The 20,224-nt window shown below is 39.3% G+C and overlaps 1 protein-coding gene across 3 annotated transcripts in view; it reads right to left on the reverse strand.

The window, feature by feature from the left end:
• Agk (acylglycerol kinase) overlaps positions 1-20,224 on the reverse strand; it is a 71,036-nt gene that overhangs the window by 14,100 nt on the left and 36,712 nt on the right. For all 3 annotated transcript variants that reach the window (XM_027391533.2, XM_027391534.1, XM_027391535.2), the window contains 5 exons: positions 19,560-19,652; positions 17,217-17,249; positions 14,859-14,953; positions 5,942-6,011; positions 1,964-2,043 (listed from right to left, as the gene is read on the reverse strand). In XM_027391533.2, coding sequence (XP_027247334.1) covers positions 1,964-2,043; positions 5,942-6,011; positions 14,859-14,953; positions 17,217-17,249; positions 19,560-19,652 — 371 coding nt within the window. The remainder of the gene's footprint in view (positions 1-1,963; positions 2,044-5,941; positions 6,012-14,858; positions 14,954-17,216; positions 17,250-19,559; positions 19,653-20,224) is intronic.

A 20,224-nucleotide genomic window follows, 5' to 3' on the forward strand; every position in this document is an offset into this window, starting at 1 on the left:
GCTAGTTCCAGTCTCCAAAGCCACAGAGAAACCCTGTCTCAAACCCCCCACTCCCCCAAAAAAGAAAGTGATATAGATGCTATTCTTTAGATTAGCTCTGACACCACCATGATACTTGACTCCTCCTGATTGATTCATGCCAGAACGCCTTTGTTTATCTCCTCCTATTACATACAGGGAGAAAGACACATAGAGTATAAACATATAGAACACAGTATGAAATTCCTATCTTTGGGCCCCTAAATAATAGTCAATAATAAGTGACTACATATGTTGTGGTATAAACAGATCACTATTTATTTATTGGTAAGAGAAGCCAAGAAAAAAGCAATAGAGTGGCCATGTTGTGCAGTAAAGCTGACAAGGATAAGTACAGGTTTGGAGCAGAGAGTGACTGGGAGTGAACTGAATCGAGACAAATGAGAGAGGGAGGAAAATAACTTTAGCTAGGAAGAGGTTTGGCAGCCAGAGAAAGGACAAGGCTTAAATAAAAACCCAGAACTGGTCATTAGGGACAGTGCACAGGAAATTGGGCCCAAAGTCCCAGAATAAGGAAGTTAGACAAAGCCAAAGTGGAGCCATTCTAAATTATCATTCAGATTAGTATTCTGATGGTATTAATGAGGGTCTTCGATGTTTGATATTTTCTGGTAGTTCTGAAGTTCTTTACGGTTTATTCCTTTTCCCAATTAGCCAGCTAGAAAAACACCCTGATTCAGTTGGCTTATTTCTAAAGTATCAGCAGTTCCTTGCACCTTTGACAGTAGTAAATTTGGACACTATGCTTGTAGTCTTCCTATGGCCAACAAGGGAATGTTTCTTATTTCACACCAAAAATAACTCAGCAGTCAGTTCCAGTCAGGGTATTATGTGACCGCCTGCAGACTTTGAAACTCTGTTCAGAAGCCAGCCTAAGACAGCTGACCTGTGCTAGCACTGAACTGTTGATCACTTTGGAAAGCAATTTGTCCTAAGCAGACTTTCTCAAATACAGCTAAGCAGTTCCTCTCAGTGAGCCATGGGAATCTGAGATGACAGATCAAACACAGGGTAATTTGTGGAATCAACATAACCATTGCAAACAAAAAGATGTGAAGATTTAAGGCTGTAGTGTGTAATGAGATACAGCAGTACTTTCCCACTGACATTTCACTGTCAGGAATTTCATTACCAGAGATAATAGAGCGAAGCATGTGAGAGATTTCTGTGAAGAAAGTTTGGCAGTCTGGCCCATGAATTGCAAGAGAGGATTCTTGAGGAGAGTTATGCATGAAACCAGTCGTAACTCAGTAACCTCTACTAAAACTGTAAGCCCTGGGCGGTAGGCAATGGAAGGAGGACGCTCCACTAGAAATGAAATGAGTCTTGCACATTGTCTCCTTCAGTCCTACCTCAGAAGGCCAGGCCTCACTACCCCTCCATTCTTCTTTCCTAGCCAGAAGTTTCAAGGTCTTCAAAACTAAGTCTATTCCCATGGAAGCCAGCGGCGGCCCATCAGTCACTCCCCCTGAGCCTGTTCTTCTGGTCAGCAAAGCCAGATACCCATCTTTCTCCCTTCAAAGGAGCAGCCCATGGCCTCTCCACTTACAGGCTTTTTCAAACAATACCCCACACAGAGTGTGCGGACCACCTAGGACTGTAAGGCTCCCTGAGGCCAAGGCACAAGCAGCAACCTTGGGGTTCAGCTAAGCATGCTGCTGTATGTTTAGCAATGCTGGTTCCTCCTTCTACATAGCTTGAACCTAAGCTAACCATGTCCTTCTCTTTATGGAACTTCCCTGTCCTTTCAGCCTACAGACATCCATTTCTTACCAGGGTGCTCCTATTTCATTATCAATACCTAATAATACAGCTTCGTGGCCCTAAGGATTTACTCGTAGACTATTGTATTTTAAAACCTCAAAAACAAGGATGGAATAAAACTTTTAAACAACCATTACATATTAACATAGTAATCCTTTACTTGCTAACGTTCACGCCAGCATCTCTGAAGGATCCCCATCGGAGGCCAGTCATTGCAAATACAGGTTGCTCCTTTTCGCCCTGCAAGTTAAATACACTTGATTTAGCTCTGTGAATAAAGTAAATTCATATCTAGAAAATGTTCTTGGCCTGCTTCTCACCAAACCAAACATTTTATATATAAGTTCAAATATTAAAACAATTAACCCTATGAACACATGGTAAGAGTGCTTGAATGATGCACACTTGAATTAGTTCTCATGAATCTGCTGGCAAGGGAACATACTAGCTGTAATTCTGAGTAGCTAAGTTCCAATAGCTGAAAAGGGCTAGGTATAAGGTCCCACATTCTAAGAAGAGGCACCATACTCTACACAACTCCATAGAGTTTGCTGAAAGACAGAGGGACCAACTTGGACTCTTCCATACCATCAATTCTGTGCCCTGACTAATATAAGCTCAGATCAAGACCTGGGCTGGGGGCAGCCGGAGGCTCTTTGGCACTGGAAGTTGCTGGCCTGGCATCTTGCATCTTGTTCTTATGGGGTCAAGGGCTCCTACAATCCAGCATCAGCATCATTCCATTGTGTCAAAGCCAGGCAAGGGGATTTGTAAGAAAACTGCATAAGTAGACGCTGACTTCCCACCCCTTTGCTGTGGACCTCCTCATGCAGGAGACTGGCTCTTCTACTCTCTGTACTCAAACAAGCAATGGGGAGAATGAACTAGATTGAGAGAGGGCAGAGCAGACAGAGATGCGCAGGTGAGGCAGCTTGGCATAGCAAGGACACATTTACCTCTGGGTACCAAGTAGAGAGTATTTCATCTGAGAGTTGTGGGCCAGCGGCTAAGGCACTCAAGCATGAAGAGGCTACTGAGAAACTTAGCCTGAAAACTAAAGGAGGAGTTCAAAGAAATGGAGCTAAAACAGATTTCCAACCTCAAAATACAATGTCGTGGGGAGGTATACAAAAAGGAATCCATACAAGAGCCCATTAGAGACCAAGCAGTGAGGCATCAGCAACCAACAGGGAGATAGAACACTACCAGTCAAGCAAAGAGAGTTTCTGCTAATCCTCCGCTTAGGTCTCAACAAGAGAGAAACTATAAACAATATGGTGAGAGCACAGTAGAGCCAAAATAAGTATTTCAAAGATACTGCTAGGAGGACAAATTACTAGTTGATGTAGGAGAAAAGAGAAGATGCAGTTGATAAGTGCCATCTGAACAGAGACAAAATCAGTATCATTCAGATTAAAGACCTTAAAGGCCTCTGAATGACCTTGGCTTTTATTCAGGGAAGAGACACTACTGAGGGCTTTGAGCAGAGAAGCGATGTGCCCTAACTTGTAATCACACATTGGTTGTTGAGAAAACAGCCCATGGGGAGGCCAGGTCATAGTCAGAGAGCTCTGCAGTAAGATTAAAATCACCTGGGTGGCACGAGAGACTCAGGAAGAGATGCTGGTCTCTGGATAGGTTTTGAAGATGGAGCTAACCTGGTTTCTTGCCTGCCTTCTACCTGTGGTCTTTTATCACACATCACAGGACAACACGCATCTTGAGTGCCCCGCCACATTGAACGTTCAGTGACGTGTGAGCACACACTGAACAGTGAACAAGCTAAATATGATGCTATTATATTCCTGATTTCTGGACTCTGGGAATCTTCAGTTCCCATGGCCAGGTTGTGGTGCTTGTGGAAGGAAGGACAGGCATCACACATTACCTATAACGCCTGTGGTATCACGCTTTGTCTACAGAGATTTTTCTTCACATTCTGAAAGCAATTTTCAGAAATAGAAAGAGGAAAAAAATCAATTAAACTAAACTGGTTCCTCAGAAACTAGGGTAGAAGCTACTGCTCCACATTTTCTAAGAACTGATTAAAATTTTCCTGCTTCCTGGGCTGTGTCATTAATATACAGAGATTGTAAAAAATCTGACATCAATTTACAAAATCAGTGTATGAGAGAAGAGGGTTGAGACAAGAGACACTTGAGTACAAGCACAGCAAGTATTTCCAGTTAAATTTAATTTACTTTGCAATATATCACTTCAAATACATATATATATATACATATATGTGTGAATATATATATATATGTATATATATTTATTACTAAATCACTGAGTTATTTAAAAAAGTCTCCTTGACTCTTGCCTCCTTTGGTAATAATCATATTTTACAACAATGTCTTTACAGATAACAATCTCTACTAGTTATCCTTTAATATAGTCCTTCTGTTTTGTGAAAACAACTTAGCTGTATTACATGCTAAAGAGCAATTGCAATTTAGATTATGACTAATGAGATCATGATGGAAAGTCTAGACATCGCTGCATGAAGAAAAATTAAAGGAAACTTGGCTGTAAATTTGTAAGTTTACTGTTGTTGGTTTGTTAACTCTTTTGGGGGCCCACCACCCTGCTCCCAAATAAATACTGACCTTAGCTTGGCTTGTTTCTAGCCAGCTTTTCCAACTTAAATTATCCTGTTTCTCTTTAACTGTGTTTTGTTTTTAAGTTAGATGAAGGGAGAATACTTGCTTAACTCCTATCCAAAATTCTTTATCTTATTTTCTAGGACTTTAAAAGGATACTGACCAAAAATTAGAAATTGCTAATGAACCATTTCTTCCTTACCCCTCTTTATTTTGGAAAACAATGTAAAAGCAAAACCATAAATAGTGTAATGAACATTATATATACCTCTCACCTAAAGCATTGCCAAAGTGTTCTCTTTATACTTTTCTGTTTTTATCTTGTTTTGTTTTTATTTGTATGCCTGTCTGTGCACCACATACATGCAGTGCCCACATTGGCCAGAAGAGGGCATCAGATTCTCTAGATCTGTAGTTTCAGCAGGTTCTAAGCTGTCCTATGTGGCTGTTGAGAACCAAACCTGGCTCCTCTAAAACAACAGCCAGTGCTCTTTCTCCAGCCCCTATGTATGTTTAGTAGTGTTGTTAGGTTTGCAGTTATAGACATCACCCAGACTATCTCAGCCATTACCTCCCAAGAGTAAGGACTTATATGGGGGGTAGGGGGGGTTGTTGAAGGGTATGCAGTGCTCTTGGAGAATCTAATGTTGAAATGCAGTCCATGTACAGTACCTTCACTTATTTCAGAAATGTCCATGATTATGGCTGATTTTCATTCTTCAAAAAGACTCATAAAGTACTTCAGGTGACTGATTTCTGTGCCTGTTTAAATGCTGGCTGTATGTCTCATCCACGCTCTGTGACAGGTGAACTTTTTCTCATGACCCACTGGAGTAGCTGGTCTTTCTTTATCATTCAGTGCACTTTCTTGTCTTAGAATCTTAGCTTTCACATGGGCTTAAGAATAGTTAGGACTGTAAAGATTATCTGTCCAATCTTTCTCACTCTTAGGTGGTGAATAAGGTTTTCAGTTGTTTCCTGCATCTTAGAATTCTACATTTTTCTATTGAGCTGTGTAACATTTTCTTATTTGTAGATTTGTAGAGAATAATTTGATTTAGAAATATGTTTGCTGGTTGTGCCAATGAAAGGGCACAGAAGCAATTATACCTCACAGCACACTGGGCCAAGAGGTAATTTCAAAGCTGATGTATCAAAAGATGACATCATACATTTAACACTACCAAAGAGTAGACTTAGAATGACCCTGTACAGTTGTAAATTATATATGACAATTTTTTTATCACAATTACCTTTCTTGGTGAGGTCCTAGGGATTAAAACCCCATACAGGTAAACACACATTTTATTATTTATCTATACCTTCAGCCCCAACTACAATGGTATTTAAAGTGGGATCATATACACATTAATTAGTGATAACAGAATCATGCATAGTGCTTTTCTGGGGATAGGAAGAGAAAAAGAATGCCAAGTTCAACATAATCCCATGTGAACTGTTTAAACTTTATTTTCTTCAGGGTGTTCTTATTATTACTCCATTAACTTTTTCAAAATCTGAAGGAAAGATTTTACCTTGATCTGCAAGACGTCAAGCGGGATGGTCTCTCCTTTCACAATGGCAAGCGTGGCATCTGTGATATTTCTAAATGGGAAAATGGAAAGAATGCTGCTGTGAAAGTAAACACCACCTCCTTGAGTACACAGCATGCATACATATGAAACACACCCACACACTCAGAATCCTAAGAGGGCACTCCGGAAAGGCTAGTCTGTGGAGTAATATTCAGAGAGGAGGAGAGCACGGGAAAGAGTTACCAATTCAGAACAGTACAATGTTCTGAGAGACTCCTAGAGAGAGATTTGGAGTTTATGTAAGATAGTGATCATTTGTTTATTTAATATTTACTGAATCACTCCACTGTGCCTATTATTGGAAAATGTGGTTCTGAAATAGTAATAACAACACAGCACCTTTTAATCAGTGTAAGAAAAAAAAAAAGATTTCTTTTTTCTCAAACAGCCAGATGGTAACTACCGGACAGGACTTACAGCTATAATAGCAATCTATAGTCCAGGACCCAAGACATATTTCCTTATTTTCCAGGGTTACAAGGATGCTCTTCAAGTGTCATTTTCACTGCTGATTCTTTCATTCAAGACACAAGACTATTCTTACCCACATTTACAATCTCTTGAAAAATCTATATGAAAAAAAAAAAAAACCTTCACCAAAAGTAAATACTATGTATTACATATCCAGGGCATATAATATTATGCCAGATCTGCAAGCAAGCCTAGAGTTTGTGCTTTGAATTCCAAGCCAGACACATATAAATAGGAAACAGAGGGTCAATAAGAGAAATATTAAGCCAAGTGACGAGACATGAAAACATCTGCCCTCATAGGAGAGAAGGGCAGAGCCACATCAAGGACCATGTCAACCCTCCCACGCCTGGGTGCAGCCATCACAAGCTGGCAGGTGGCACTGCCTCAGAGGGGCCCGCCCACTCCTTCCAGCCTAGTGGAAGGGTCTGCACTGTGACTATCACTGAACTGTTGTCACTACACCAACAGCCTTCACTGTGACTATCAGTGAACTGTTGTCACCACATCAACAGTCTGCACTGTGACTATCACTGAACTGTTGTTGTCACTACATCAACAGTCTGCACTGTGTTCTTATTAACATTGCCATCTGCCTCCTCCTGGAGCACAAACCATCCACAAAGCCAGTGACAATTTATGTCAGTATACTGACCAATGAAAACTCTCTATCAGCACAATGCATGCCAAATAACAGACAGTCAGTATCCGCTTAGATATTTTATTCTCTAGAATATCAAGCTCACAAACTGCAGAGAACTCCTGCATATTCCTCACTTAGACCCAATAATTATCAACTCATGACCAATCTTACTTCTTCACATTACCCTGTAAGCCATTAATCAATAAAAGCAGATCTGATACCTTAATAGTTCATTATGTATCTGCAAAAGAGACTTTTATGAATATTATTATTATACTTAAAATATTGATCTACAGTGTATCAACATATTTAGTCTGTTCTCAAATTTTAAATATATGTATATATATATGTATGTATACACATACATACATATATAACATATATATATGTTGCTTCCTTTGTTCAAGTCAGGATTCAAACAAGACACCTAAATGGTGATTGGCTTATGTGTTTTAAATCTCTTTTACTCTGTTCTTTTTCATTTCCCTACCTGTTAAAGAACTATTTTTCTACTGAGTTTCTGTGGACTTGAACCTAGTGATTACATGTGTAAGGCCCTAGTGTGTATTTATATATCAAAAGATATGTTACTTTGGAAAGAGGTTCTGCTTTTATTTTCACAGGAAATGAGAGGCTGTGGATTCATTCTGGGTTAAGAAAAATCAGGTTTGATCAAGGAATACCCCCTGAAAAATCTCCAATGGGAATAGGTGGCCCAGATGATCCAGTGTTACAGAGCGCCTTTGTTGCAGTTTCCTTTGAGTTCTACAACAGCTTCAAGGCTACTGGCTGGGATGATCCAGCCTCACAGAATACTCTAGTCAAGACTTGATCATAATCCTAAATTTTTTGGGGGGCTCCCAAAGATTATCAGTGCCTCCAATCAACAAAAAGTAATCTAGAAAACTATGCCCACATTTTAAAAAAAATGGTTATGGATGTTTGTGATCAATTTAGCAGAGTTGGTTACAAGCTGTTATTGGTAATAGTCAGAAAAAAGCTGAACAAAGGAGAGTGGATTCAACAATGTCCTTCTGAATAGGAGAGAGGGGGATACAGAAATAGCATGAAAGGGTAGACTACTGAATCTACTTTTAAACCAAAACAGCAACTACTAGTCTTAAATATTTTACAGGTATGGATTTTGGTATATTGATACAAATTTAAAGTTAATTTTGTTATACCTTGTTCTACTCTTGTTTAAGGTATTGTGTTTGTACAGCTCATTTAGAAATATATAATTAAAAATACAGATTAATAGTCATCTATAATAGTCAAACTTATAGTCATGTTAGTTGGATTTTCAAGTTCATACCAAATATATTTAAATAGACGGTCTTCAAACACTTCAAAGACTTACAGAATATGGCATTTAAAATGTTTTAATAATTTAGGCTTTTTATGACAGTGAGAAACGTCTGCTCCTGTCAGCACCAATCTACTTCAGAGAAGATGATGGGCATTGAAGAAACTCTATATGGAGTTTGTGTTCTTTATGGCAAAAGCTAGCCCTTGCCTCAATTGCTGACAGTTACTGTCCAAATTGGACCAGCAGGATGAAAAAAAAAAAATCAGGAGCTGCTAAACTTTGCCAAGACAAGGTAGGACAGTCCTTCAAAATTTCACAGGAAAGTCTGTTAAGATATAGGCCTGTAGGCCAAAGATTGGTGCCCCAACATTTCAGAGGACCTAGGGTGACTGTCCAGGTGGTCTGATGTCCCTGTCAATAGGTTGCATTTCATCCTTCTAGGGTCTTTGATGGAGTTGAAGACTAGATAATTATAATTACAGTTTTCCTTAATTATGGTAAAAAGTAAATTGAATGTAAAACTTTAGGGTCACAAAGATAAAATTGATAATAGAATATTTTCTCTAATTTTTCTGAATACATAAAGACTAGATATTGTAACTATAATTCTTACTTGATAACTGTTTTTGTTGTGTATATAAACTTTACTATGTTAAAGTTAAAACCTTCCTTTTTTTAAGGTAGACAAAAAGGGGGAATGCTGTAGAACAATCCCTTTGTACACTGTGAAGATTTGCAGCTGTGATTGGTTTAATAAACAAGCCAACTGGCCAATAGCTGAACAGAATAAGGTTAGGCAGGAGAGCCAAGCTGAGAATGCTGGGAAGGAGAAGGGTGGAGTCTCAAGTCACCAGCCAAATGGAGAGGGAGTAGAAGATGAGCATGCCATGCCATAAAGGTACTGCCCTGTGGCACAGCATAAATAAGGAATATGGGTTAACTAATAACAAGCCTGAGTTATTGGCTGAGCATTTATAAGTAATATTAAGCCCCTGCGTCAATTATTTGGGAAGCAGTCACCAGGTAGTTTGGGTAGGGGCTGGGACAAGAAACTTCAGTTTACACCATTTGTCCTCCCCACCTCCTGCCGCATTAAAAAGAACACCCCTAAAAACCAATTTTCGAAATAACTTGGTTTCCCATAGCATCCAAATGTGTCTAGCATTTCAATTTTACTCATTTTCTGATTATCACTATGAAACCAATCTGATATGTTTCAATACACTGTAGATACTCACCTTATTGACGGGGTATAGGATTGCTATAATTAGAATTAATGGTGAGAGCCAGGCGCCTTTAATCCCAGCACTCGGGAGGCAGAGGTAGGTAGATCTCTGTGAGGCCAGCCTGGTCTACAGAGCGAGTTCCAGGACAGCCTCCAAAGCAATACAGGGGAACCCTGTCTGGAGAAAACAAAATAATAACAACAACAACAACAATAATAATGAGAGGTATATGTTGGAACTAGAAAACACCTCTAATGCTTGCTAAATCTAGTAAAGTTACTGAAATTTCAAAGGACTATGATTATTTTTATTTTCAAATTGTGTGTGTTGCTAGGAACCAAATCCAGTAAATTTACATAAAACTCCTTAGGTCAGTTTCACAGGAATATTGAAAGGCGAGTACAGAAATTTCCTATATAATCCCTTCCCATCCTACAAACACAGCTGTTCCATTATCTTATCCTCCTACCCCCCAAAACTGGCTGGCTCATGTCACAACTGAAGAACTTATATTGATTTATTACTGTCATTCATAACCCAGTTTTGATCATAGTTGCATCCACTACAATAGTATATACAAAGTAATTTTAACACCACACATTTTTTTGTGTGTGTGCCACTCCAAGCCCTAACAACCCTCCCCTTCTTACTGTCGTTATTTTACCTAGTCTAGATCTCCAACAGTTGGAGCCATATAGTGTAGCCTTTCCCAGACTGTTTTCCTTTACTTGGTAATATGCATCCAAGTGTTTTTTGTTCTGTGGCTTCATTTCTTTTTACCACTAAATGAGATTCCACTGTTTGCATGCACCAGTTAATTAATCCACTTGCCAATTATTCCTTCTTGCATGAGCTATGCCAAACCATCTTTGAAGGAGTTGTTCCAAGGTTATTAAACTCATGGAACTAGAGTTGTCTTTTTTCCTTCATAACCTTTTCATGTTCATAGGCTCTGCAGTGGCATCTTCTCTTTCATCACTAAAATTAATCATTTGTGTCCTTTCTAGTTTTTTATTTTTCCTGGCTAGAGATTTGCTAACCTATTTATTATTTAAGAACCAGCTTTTCTATTGATTTCTACTTTCAGTTTCATTAAATTCTTATTATTTTCCCTTGTTAATCTCTGGATTTAAATGCTCCTTTCTAGCTGGGCGGTGATGGTGCAAGCCTTTAATCCCAGCACTCGGGAGGCAGAAGCAGGCAGATCTCTGTGAGTTCGAGACCATCCCGGTCTACAAGAGCTAGTTCCAGGACAGCCTCCAAAGCCACAAAGAAACCCTACCTCAAAAAAAAAAAAAAAAAAAAAATCTTTCCTTCTGTTAACAGTGATCTGCTCTGACTTCAGAGGCAATGTCTGACTATGTAGCCAGGCTGGTGGCAAACTCACGCTCTTCCTGAGTCACCTTCCCATGTGTGTGCTCTACAGTGTGCCTTCACACTTGGTCTTGCTCTGCCTTCTGTTCTAATATGTATACTAAATGCTTTAAACTTCCTCTAACCGCCACTATCAGTTGCTTTTATTTAGTTCAAAACATTTTAAAATTTCTCGACTTCTTCCTTGACGTATGTATTATTTAGAAGTATATTGTATTATCTGCACAGATTTGAAGACAGTTTAGTTACTTTGCATTTTAATCTTCACCTCTTTTCTACCCCATCAGTTGTGGAAGTACTGAAGAGTAGGTTGGAGATAGGTTATTTCCCTTCTCCCATAAGGAAGGCCAGAGCCAGCGAGGGTCCAGCAATCCCTGTTAAGCGCCAGTACTACTCTAGAAGTTTGGGTTCTGAATAAAATAGTTTCTCCTGACGCAAATCTTGTAAGGGGAAAAGACTGCATCAGAGTACTCCAAAATTCTTCCTTCCCACTTTTCTAGTATGTAGTGTGGGATTTTCAGCAAACTCGTGAAGGTGCATCTCACAATGTTATAAGAGACCCATAAGGCTGGGTGACAATGAGGTTGCAACTCTCTCAGAGTTGATCACAAAGATCCTATGTCAGCACTGATTCCCACAGCTGCTTGCATTTATGAGTCTCTGCCTAGGTAAGTCATGTCTCTGTATTCCTGCCTGTCTCTTCAACCATAGGGCAGCTGTTTGGCTGGTGTCCTCCGCCCTGTTCAGGTCCAAAAAGTTCATGGTGTGGTTTGGATTGGATTTCTACTGTGGTTCTGGGGATTGGGCCCAGGGCCTTGTGTATCCTGGGCAAACAATCCTGTCAGCTTTCCACTTACCCTTCCACTTGAAATGACTCTTACTAAGTTGGAATCCACATGCAGTACCATCTGTCCTTGTGGGCATGCCTTCCCATACATTTTGTCAAATGTGTTCATGTGACCAACACCATCACCACAATACGCATTTGTAGCATCCCTCCAAGCCTCTCATCAATCTTTACAGCCAACCCACTCCCACCACCATCATTGGTTCCAGGCAATTACCATCCAGTTTAATCTGTTGTAGAATTGTCATATAATAGAATAAAAAAGCATGAGTTTGGGATTATTCATGTTACTGACTTATCAGCATGGTAAATGGCTTCTTTCTATGGTTAAATAGCACTCTGTTGTATGGATGTATCATAATTTGTACAACAGCCGATTCATGAGATGGCTGACACTGGCATTATTCCTGCTTTTTGGCAACTAGCAGCAGATTCTACAAATAAGGGTTAGGTTATTGTATGGATCTGTATGTCTGCATTTCTCTTAGGTAAATGCCTAAAAAGTATAACACATTTATGTTGAATGTGATAAGAAACAGCCACATTAGTTCCTATCAAGGCTGTACTACTTGGCATTCCTGCCATCAATAAATGAATTTCAGTTGCTGAATATACTTAATAGTGCTTGTGCTGTCTTAGAATGCTTTCCTTCCTTTTATGTAATGTAATCCATTGCGAGTTGGAGAGATGGCTTAGTAGTTAAAAGTACTTGCTGCTCTTGCAAAGAGCCCTGGTTCGATTCCCAGAACTCACATAAGATGCACAACCATCTGTATGTCCAGTTCCAGGGGATTCAATGATCTCTCCTGGCCTCCTTGGCACCCAGAATTCTTCATGCAGGCAAAATACCCATATTTATCTATGAACCCATTATTATCCTTTTAAAATAAATGTTGCCTGGGGAGCGGACAGCAAAGTTTTTAAAAACAAGTTTCTACTTGAAGGAAGCAGGAAGCACGTGCCTGCATCTGGCTAGTCTGTTCTGAGTGTATATGGTTATGAAGGAAGCACCACAGATGATGTGTGCATTGTACTCTCTTAATATGAACAGCACCTGGCACAGGTTGAGTCACTTAGAAAGTGCCTTTGAGACTGACCTAAAAAGCAGCCCCAACTATTGCAATTCAGAAAGACTTTTTTCCATTAAATTGCTTCTCCAAATTGCTTGACAGAAGACAACTAAAACGCAACCTCAAATTTTTCATTCTCTAACAATAGCTCTCAGTTCTAATAAAGAAGATTGTAGCCTGGCACTTAGGGTTATTTACCTGCAACAGTCCACATTCCAAGAAAAAGGATGTTTTTCATTTTTAATAATTATGAGACAAAAAATCTTGACAGCAGGGCAAAGGCAAAGCCAAAGCTTTGTTCTTATTAAATAGCCTCGGGCAGCAGCCATGTTAAAAAGCCTGAAAAATTCTGAGCCTAGGGCAGATACTGATTACCTAAGGGCCCTGGGGCATGCTTATAGATTAGATTTTATTAATCTTTAAATTATAAAAAGCAGCAGCAACAATAGTAGTTTAAGAACATGGGAATAGCCGGATGTTGGTGGCGCACGCCTTTAATCCCAGCACTCGGTAGGCAGAAGCAGGTGGATCTCTGTGAATTCAAGGCCAGCCTGGTCTATAGCGTGAGTTCCAGGATAGGCTCCAAAGCAATACAGAGAAACCTTGTCTTGAAAAACAAAACAAAAACAAAAACAAAAAAAAAAACGTGGAAATAGCTTCATATAAAAAGAACACTATCTCAGATCCTGGGGGTGTCTACATGTGAGTAGAAATTGGCTTTCAGATAGGCAATAGTTTCTGCAAGTTCATAACCTGTCTCTGACCACTGACATGATGTTGGAACTGCTGGCTACAGCAGCTCAATAATCTTTACTGATACAAGGAAAGGCAAGCTCACTAAAGTAGTCAAGTCTTAAACTGTATAGGATTTATATCAGATCAGCAAAAATGCTTGAGTCATTAATCTGGAATTATCCACTGCCCCTCAAAGATTCTAACCTGTGACCAAATAGTATGACTGATTAAAAGGCTTTTCCCTGTTTGCTAGGCCTCGGGGTGGTTGGAGAGTGGCTGGAGGACCCTGTAAGGTGTGATACCTGACAAGTATTAGAATGAGGGTCTCATATTTCCTATATGCACCCAGGCTTTTATGAACAGCATAGAATTGTTGGCCCTCAAAATTACAACAGGGAAAGTCAATCTAGAAGAATCAGTATAAGGAAACACTGTAAAGCAGAAGAAAATATTTAAACCAAATAAAAAAGTCACTTGAGTATCACTATTATTGACTTAGAAGGTTGTAACAAGAAAAAAGTCTGAGAAATTTGAACTAATTCATTCAGCAAATATTTCCTTCCTGACATCTTCTGTCACAAACCTTACACTGCATATGGTGTAATGATTCCTCCAGTACTTCCGTTTACTTAAGTCTTTTGACACCCATTTGCTCAAGATTATTTATTAACTGCTGTAAAAGCCAGGCCTCAAATTCAAGTTACCTTCCCTATCTGCTATGACCACATTACCTAGCACTCCAGGCAGCCACAAAAGCATGTGACTGTACTTAGTTGTTTCAATGCCTTACATCGCCAAGATAAGGAAGCCAGTGACTGCCACCAGTTCAGTTACCACAAGAGACTTGCTATTTGTCATCATGTGCACTTAAAGCAAACAATCAGTGCAAATCTGTCCTCACCTTCACGAAAGGGTTACAGAAAAACTGTATGGATCAGAGATGCCACCTCCAATCAGCTCCAATGACAGAAAGTACTCACCTCCACCCTGACTTCAGGACTAAATATTTAGTTTAGAAAGGCACCACAACTCAACTCGGATATACCCCAATTCTCTGAAAGGCTGGATGCTCTCTCTCAATAACCTGAAGTTTCAAGCTACCAAAATTTGCAAACCATGCATGTGGTTTCAGTCGTAGGCTCTATCACTCACAAATGTTAGCATTCCATATTGACAACCTACTGGACTTGGTTTCCACTTTCGGCAAAGAGGGTGTGACTCAAACTACTGGTCTGTCCCAGCGGGATAAATCCAATTGGAATCTTACTGAAGGTAGCCTGGTAGGACAAAAAGAAGAAAGGGTTGTAACTGTTATAGTCAGAAAATCAGGTTTAACAGAGAGGCACATGTGTGTCCTCTATGACAAAGCACTGGCTTGTGTCTTCTGTCTCATCTCCATTCCCAATACTCCAAGTGAGAAGTTTCTAAAATAAACAGTCCATGAAAACACAAAGACTTGGAATTTAGAAGAGAAGATATATCTGGCTACTCAGGAATTGCAATTATTTGTGTGAAACTGAGTTAACAATGGACTTACAACTACTGGACCAGTTAGCCAGTGTGAGAGTCACTCTAAGCTATCACATTAGATAGGAAATATGCAGATAAATTCTTCTTGTCCATCATGATTGAACATTTGATTTCTTATGTCCATATTTGTTGTTCATGATCATTTTTTGTTTTGTTTTTAATAATCAATCCCTTTTATTGTCTACATAATAATATGTATTACTAATAATTAGTCATAGGAAGTCTATATGTCATTGTTTTCTTTTCTAATGTTTTTTAATTCATGTATTTTGAAAGGTGTTATTGATCTAAATGAATAATACCATTTCTAAGTAAACAGAAAAAAAAGAAATATGCAGGTAAAATTCAACTAAAAATATCTACTATTTCTACAATGACCAGTGACAGGTGACAGTGTTTTATAAGCTACTTCAAATACAAATAAATCAAAGAGAGTAAGTCAAATAGCTGTCAGTTAATGACAAACTAGGTGATTTAACTTAATGTTACATATACAGTAGTTACTTGAAGATTCTTAAAGACTATTTTGAATACAATCTCCTGTTTCTACTTAGATATTTTTACCTATGGCAGGAAAATGAATGACATGTTACAAAACCCCATAAGCCTACAACCCAGATTTAAGAACATTTACTATTGTGCTTCTGATGTTTTTTTGTTTGTTTGTTTTTGGTTTTTCGAGACAGGGTTTCTCTGTGTAGCTTTGGAGGCTATCCTGGCACTCCCTCTGGAGACTAGGCTGGCCTCGAACTCACTGAGATCCACCTGCCTCTGCCTCCCGAGTCCTGGGATTAAAGGCATGTGCCACCAACACTCAGCTGCTTCTGATGTTTTAAGAAATAAATTGATCTCATAATTAAATAAAGAGACAGAGAGACAGATGAAGGCCTTTGAGATTCTGTTCTCCTGCCTCCTCTTTGAGTAAATCATTATGCTAGGTTGGTATGATTCTTTCCCAACTACATTATTTTAGTCTTACTACAAACTTACATGTCAAATAACACACAGTAACGGTACAGTTTCCTGCATTCTAAAACCATGCAGAAATATCTAACACCTTCTTTAGGAACTTACTTTGTATTGAGCATTTCTAAGCTCTAAAGAAGTAGATATTTATATATCTAGCTCACTCTTGTGTATGCATGCACATTTGTCTGTGCGCAGGTGTGTGTTGGGGTATTAAGGGTGCACAAAGAGGCCTGAGGGCAACTTCCCATCTTGTTGCCTCAGCACTGTTCACATTTTTCTTAGACAAGGTCTCACCCATGGCTTGAAACTTGTGCAGTCGGCTCTCCTGGCCAGCTAGTGCTGGGATTACCAGCCGCACCACCAACTATACCCAGTTGATTTTATATGGATCCTGGGCTCAAACACAGGCCCTTGTGCTCACCCTTAACTAAATAGCCTAGTCCATTCATTTCAGGGCTATCTAGTTCCTTGCATATGAACATATTACTATTAATTTAGGAAAGAATTCCTAGAAGAAGAGATTCTACAGGAAATTTTTATTAAAAACTGTTGTTAGAAGGTCCTGGGTACTCTAGATTACCAACATAGGAAGTCCACCAGGGGTTCTTAAGAGTGACCTGTGACAGAGTGACCAGTATTGTATCATTTGTTCAAAAATCTAATTCTATCACAATTGCACTAGATTGAAACTATAACCCAGGAGTTGAGCATGGTGGCCTATGCTTGGAATCCTAGAGACTGCAGAGACTGAGGCAAGAGAATCGCAAGTTCAAGGCCAGCCTGGGCAATTTATGAGGACCATGTCTCAAAAGAAAAACTAAATGAATAAAGGGCTGGATGTACAGCTCAGTGGTACAGTACTCACCCAGCATGCCCAAAGCCCTGGGTTCAATCCTCAGTGCAGCGTGTGTGTGTGTGTGTGTGTGTGTGTGTATACTGTATGTATGTATGTATGTATGTATGTATGTATGTATGCATCATGAGGAACAAAAGACAAAAGAATGATAACAGGTCAAAGTTTAAATTTTGTTACAAGCTCACCTCATCTGTTCTTCGAAGTACTCCAGTAACAACCTATAAATGTAACAAAATTATTATCAACAACATGCATTTTCTTTATCATAACAAAGCTAGATTCAAATTTCATGGTCTACAACCTTACTTGTTTTCTTCTAGAAACTATGTTAAATGATGTACTAGATCCTAAAAGCACATCATTTTCTCAAATATGATCAAGGCTAAATTGGATTATATTCTTAACCTAGAAATAATAATAAAAACAAAGACAAATTATAAAAATTTCATATCACATTAATAAAATTATGTTTCAAGGTCTACAAAACATAATTTTACTTATTTTACATGTTGTAGGTTTTATAAAAATGTGAGCTCTTTGCAATTATACAGAAAAGCCTGTGCAACCCCTTTGAGGTACACAGAGGAAAAATACCTTAACCATATTCAGAAATCTGTACTCAAGTGTTTTTCCTGAGGGCTGTGAAGACAAAGGGGCTAAACAACTAACGTTAATCATTTTATTCATTTTTTGAGACAGGGTCTCGTTAGGTAGCCTAGACTCATAATATTCCTCCTGCCTCAGCCTGCTTGCTATAAGGAAGTAGATGTGAGCCGTCATGCCTAACTAACCCTTTCTCTAGTCAGTGCCTACTTTAATGACTACAAACACACCAGATAAACAATTCACTGTCTTTTAAAAACATTTTGTAAAAATAAAGGTTGACACATCCCATCCCCTTCTCTTTTCCCACCTCACTGGGTTTCAGTATTAAACAGGCTGTCACTGGTCTACTTCATTCTTTGTAGGCAATCAGAACTCTGCATGTTTCATTAACAAGCTATAAAAACAATTACAAGATCATTAACAGAGCCTTTTAGAAAAAGAAGCTCACTAAGGCTCCTATAATTCAAACATAGGACAGTCTGCTGTTCATGTCTGATCCCTCACACTGATGAAGCCACCAAGGAGAGGTCAAAGGCAACAGCAATATAGTGGGTTATAAACTGCAGCATCTGGTAAAACTGATAAGCCTACATTAAAATTGCCATCTCAAGTTTACTGTTTAGACTGGTGTTCTCAAGCGTTGTCCACTTTATAGATTTTAACAAACATGTAGTGACACTTGGCCATCCATATTGTTTCCAGAGTATTTCCATTGCCCTGAAAGGCCTGTGTGCTGACTCTTCATCCTTCTCTTCCCCCAATTTCAGACAACCTCTCATCTTTTCACTCTCTCCACTTTGGCTTGGGCCAGAAGTCAAGCAGTTGAACTGTAAACTGCAGCCGTTTTGTGGTTTCTTTTCCTCAGTAATAAACACTGTGTGCCCTCCAAGTCTGGTCATGACTGGATAGTACTTTTCTGTTTTTTTCACGATAAATAATCCATTACTTGAGTATGCAATTCTACTTACCCACTGACCTATTAAAGGACACTTTCCTTTCTTCTAAGTTTTGTCAATTATAAATAAAGACACTATCAATGTCCATGTACAGATTTTTTTTTTGTATGCACAATAGTTGTGAACTCCTCTGGATAGCTTCCAATGAGCACAGTTGCTAGAATCCATGGCAAGAGTATGTATGTTCAGTTTTCTGTGAAAACACTCATTTTCCATTTTGCTTTGCCCAGATTTTGGTTGTTTTAATAGGTAAAGTGACTGAATTGTTCTGCATTCCCACCATCAATGAATGACAGGTCCTACTGCCCCACCCTCATCAGCATTTAGTACTGCCGCCTGTGTAACGCATCCTGGCCATGCTTACAGGGGGTAGCATCTCACTAAGGGCAAATGATACCAATATTAAAACAAAGACGGGGCTAAGGATATAGCTCGGGGTGAGCGCTTGCCTAGCATACATGAGGTTTGTTTGATAGCACTGACTGCCAAACAACCAACCTTAAACTACAAGAGAAGACAAGACAGACTCAGACATCAGAACAAGCAGCAACTCTCCCTGTAAATGCACTTTTCAGAGTTAACTTTCTGCACGACAATGATGTGAGTGGGCAGAGCGTGTTTCCTTGAGAGAAACCGTCCTTTGATGACTTGAGGTCTCATCTTGCTATGTAGCGCAAGATTAACTGGAACTCAAGATCCCCCACTGCATCCTAAGTGCTTAATTATACAGCCTTGCTTGTTTTATTTAATTTTGTCAAGTAATTTTGATTAAATATAAAGCCGTCTTTGTGCTGGGAGGAAGGACTGACAAGTACAGGAGAAAAGCTTAGGGCTGTATTAGTCTGAAAGCAGCAGCCCTGAAACAAGGAACCGCAACAGTTTCCTCAATTGTCACTGCTCCTGTCCTAGAGCTTCATTTTCATCTCTCTCCCCTTAGAACTGTTCCGGGGCGGGGGAGCCTCCTACCTCCTGCAGCGTCCCATCCCCTCCAGCAACGATGATCACATCCGTGTTGTCCATCAACTCCAGGAGCTTCTTGGCTTGTCCCTCATAATCTGTCTGAAATATAAAAGAAGGCGTTGGCAAATCTGTCACTGTAGGACCACAAGTTCAAAGGATAAAAAGGTAAGAAATGTTCTTTAAAGTTTTACATTGGTTCTATTAATTTTACCCAGCTGACAGACAAGAAAATTCTATGAAAGCAACTATGTATGGAATTTTATAGTTTTATACTTTCTGAGCCAGAAAGGCTTCAGAAACTATCTTCTCAGCTCCTTATTTTAAAAATAAAATTCAAACTATCCTTGAACAAATTGGCACAGGAGACCACTTCCTGAACATTACGCCAGTAGCACAGACACTGAGGTCTGCAATTAATAAATGGGACCTCCTGAAACTGAGAAGCTTCTGCAAGGCAAAGGAAACAGTCAGTAGGATAAAACGACCACCCACAGAATGGGAAAAGATCTTCACTGATCCCACATCTGACAGAGGACTGATTTCCAAAATATATAAGGAGCTCAAGAAGCTAGCCACCAAAACACCAAACAATGAAATTAAAAAGTGGGGTGCAGAACTAAATAGGGAATTCTCAACAGAGGAATCTGAAATGGCTGAAAGACACTTAACAA

Source organism: Cricetulus griseus (genome assembly GCF_003668045.3).
Source record: "Cricetulus griseus strain 17A/GY chromosome 1 unlocalized genomic scaffold, alternate assembly CriGri-PICRH-1.0 chr1_0, whole genome shotgun sequence".
Taxonomy (NCBI): domain Eukaryota; kingdom Metazoa; phylum Chordata; class Mammalia; order Rodentia; family Cricetidae; genus Cricetulus; species Cricetulus griseus.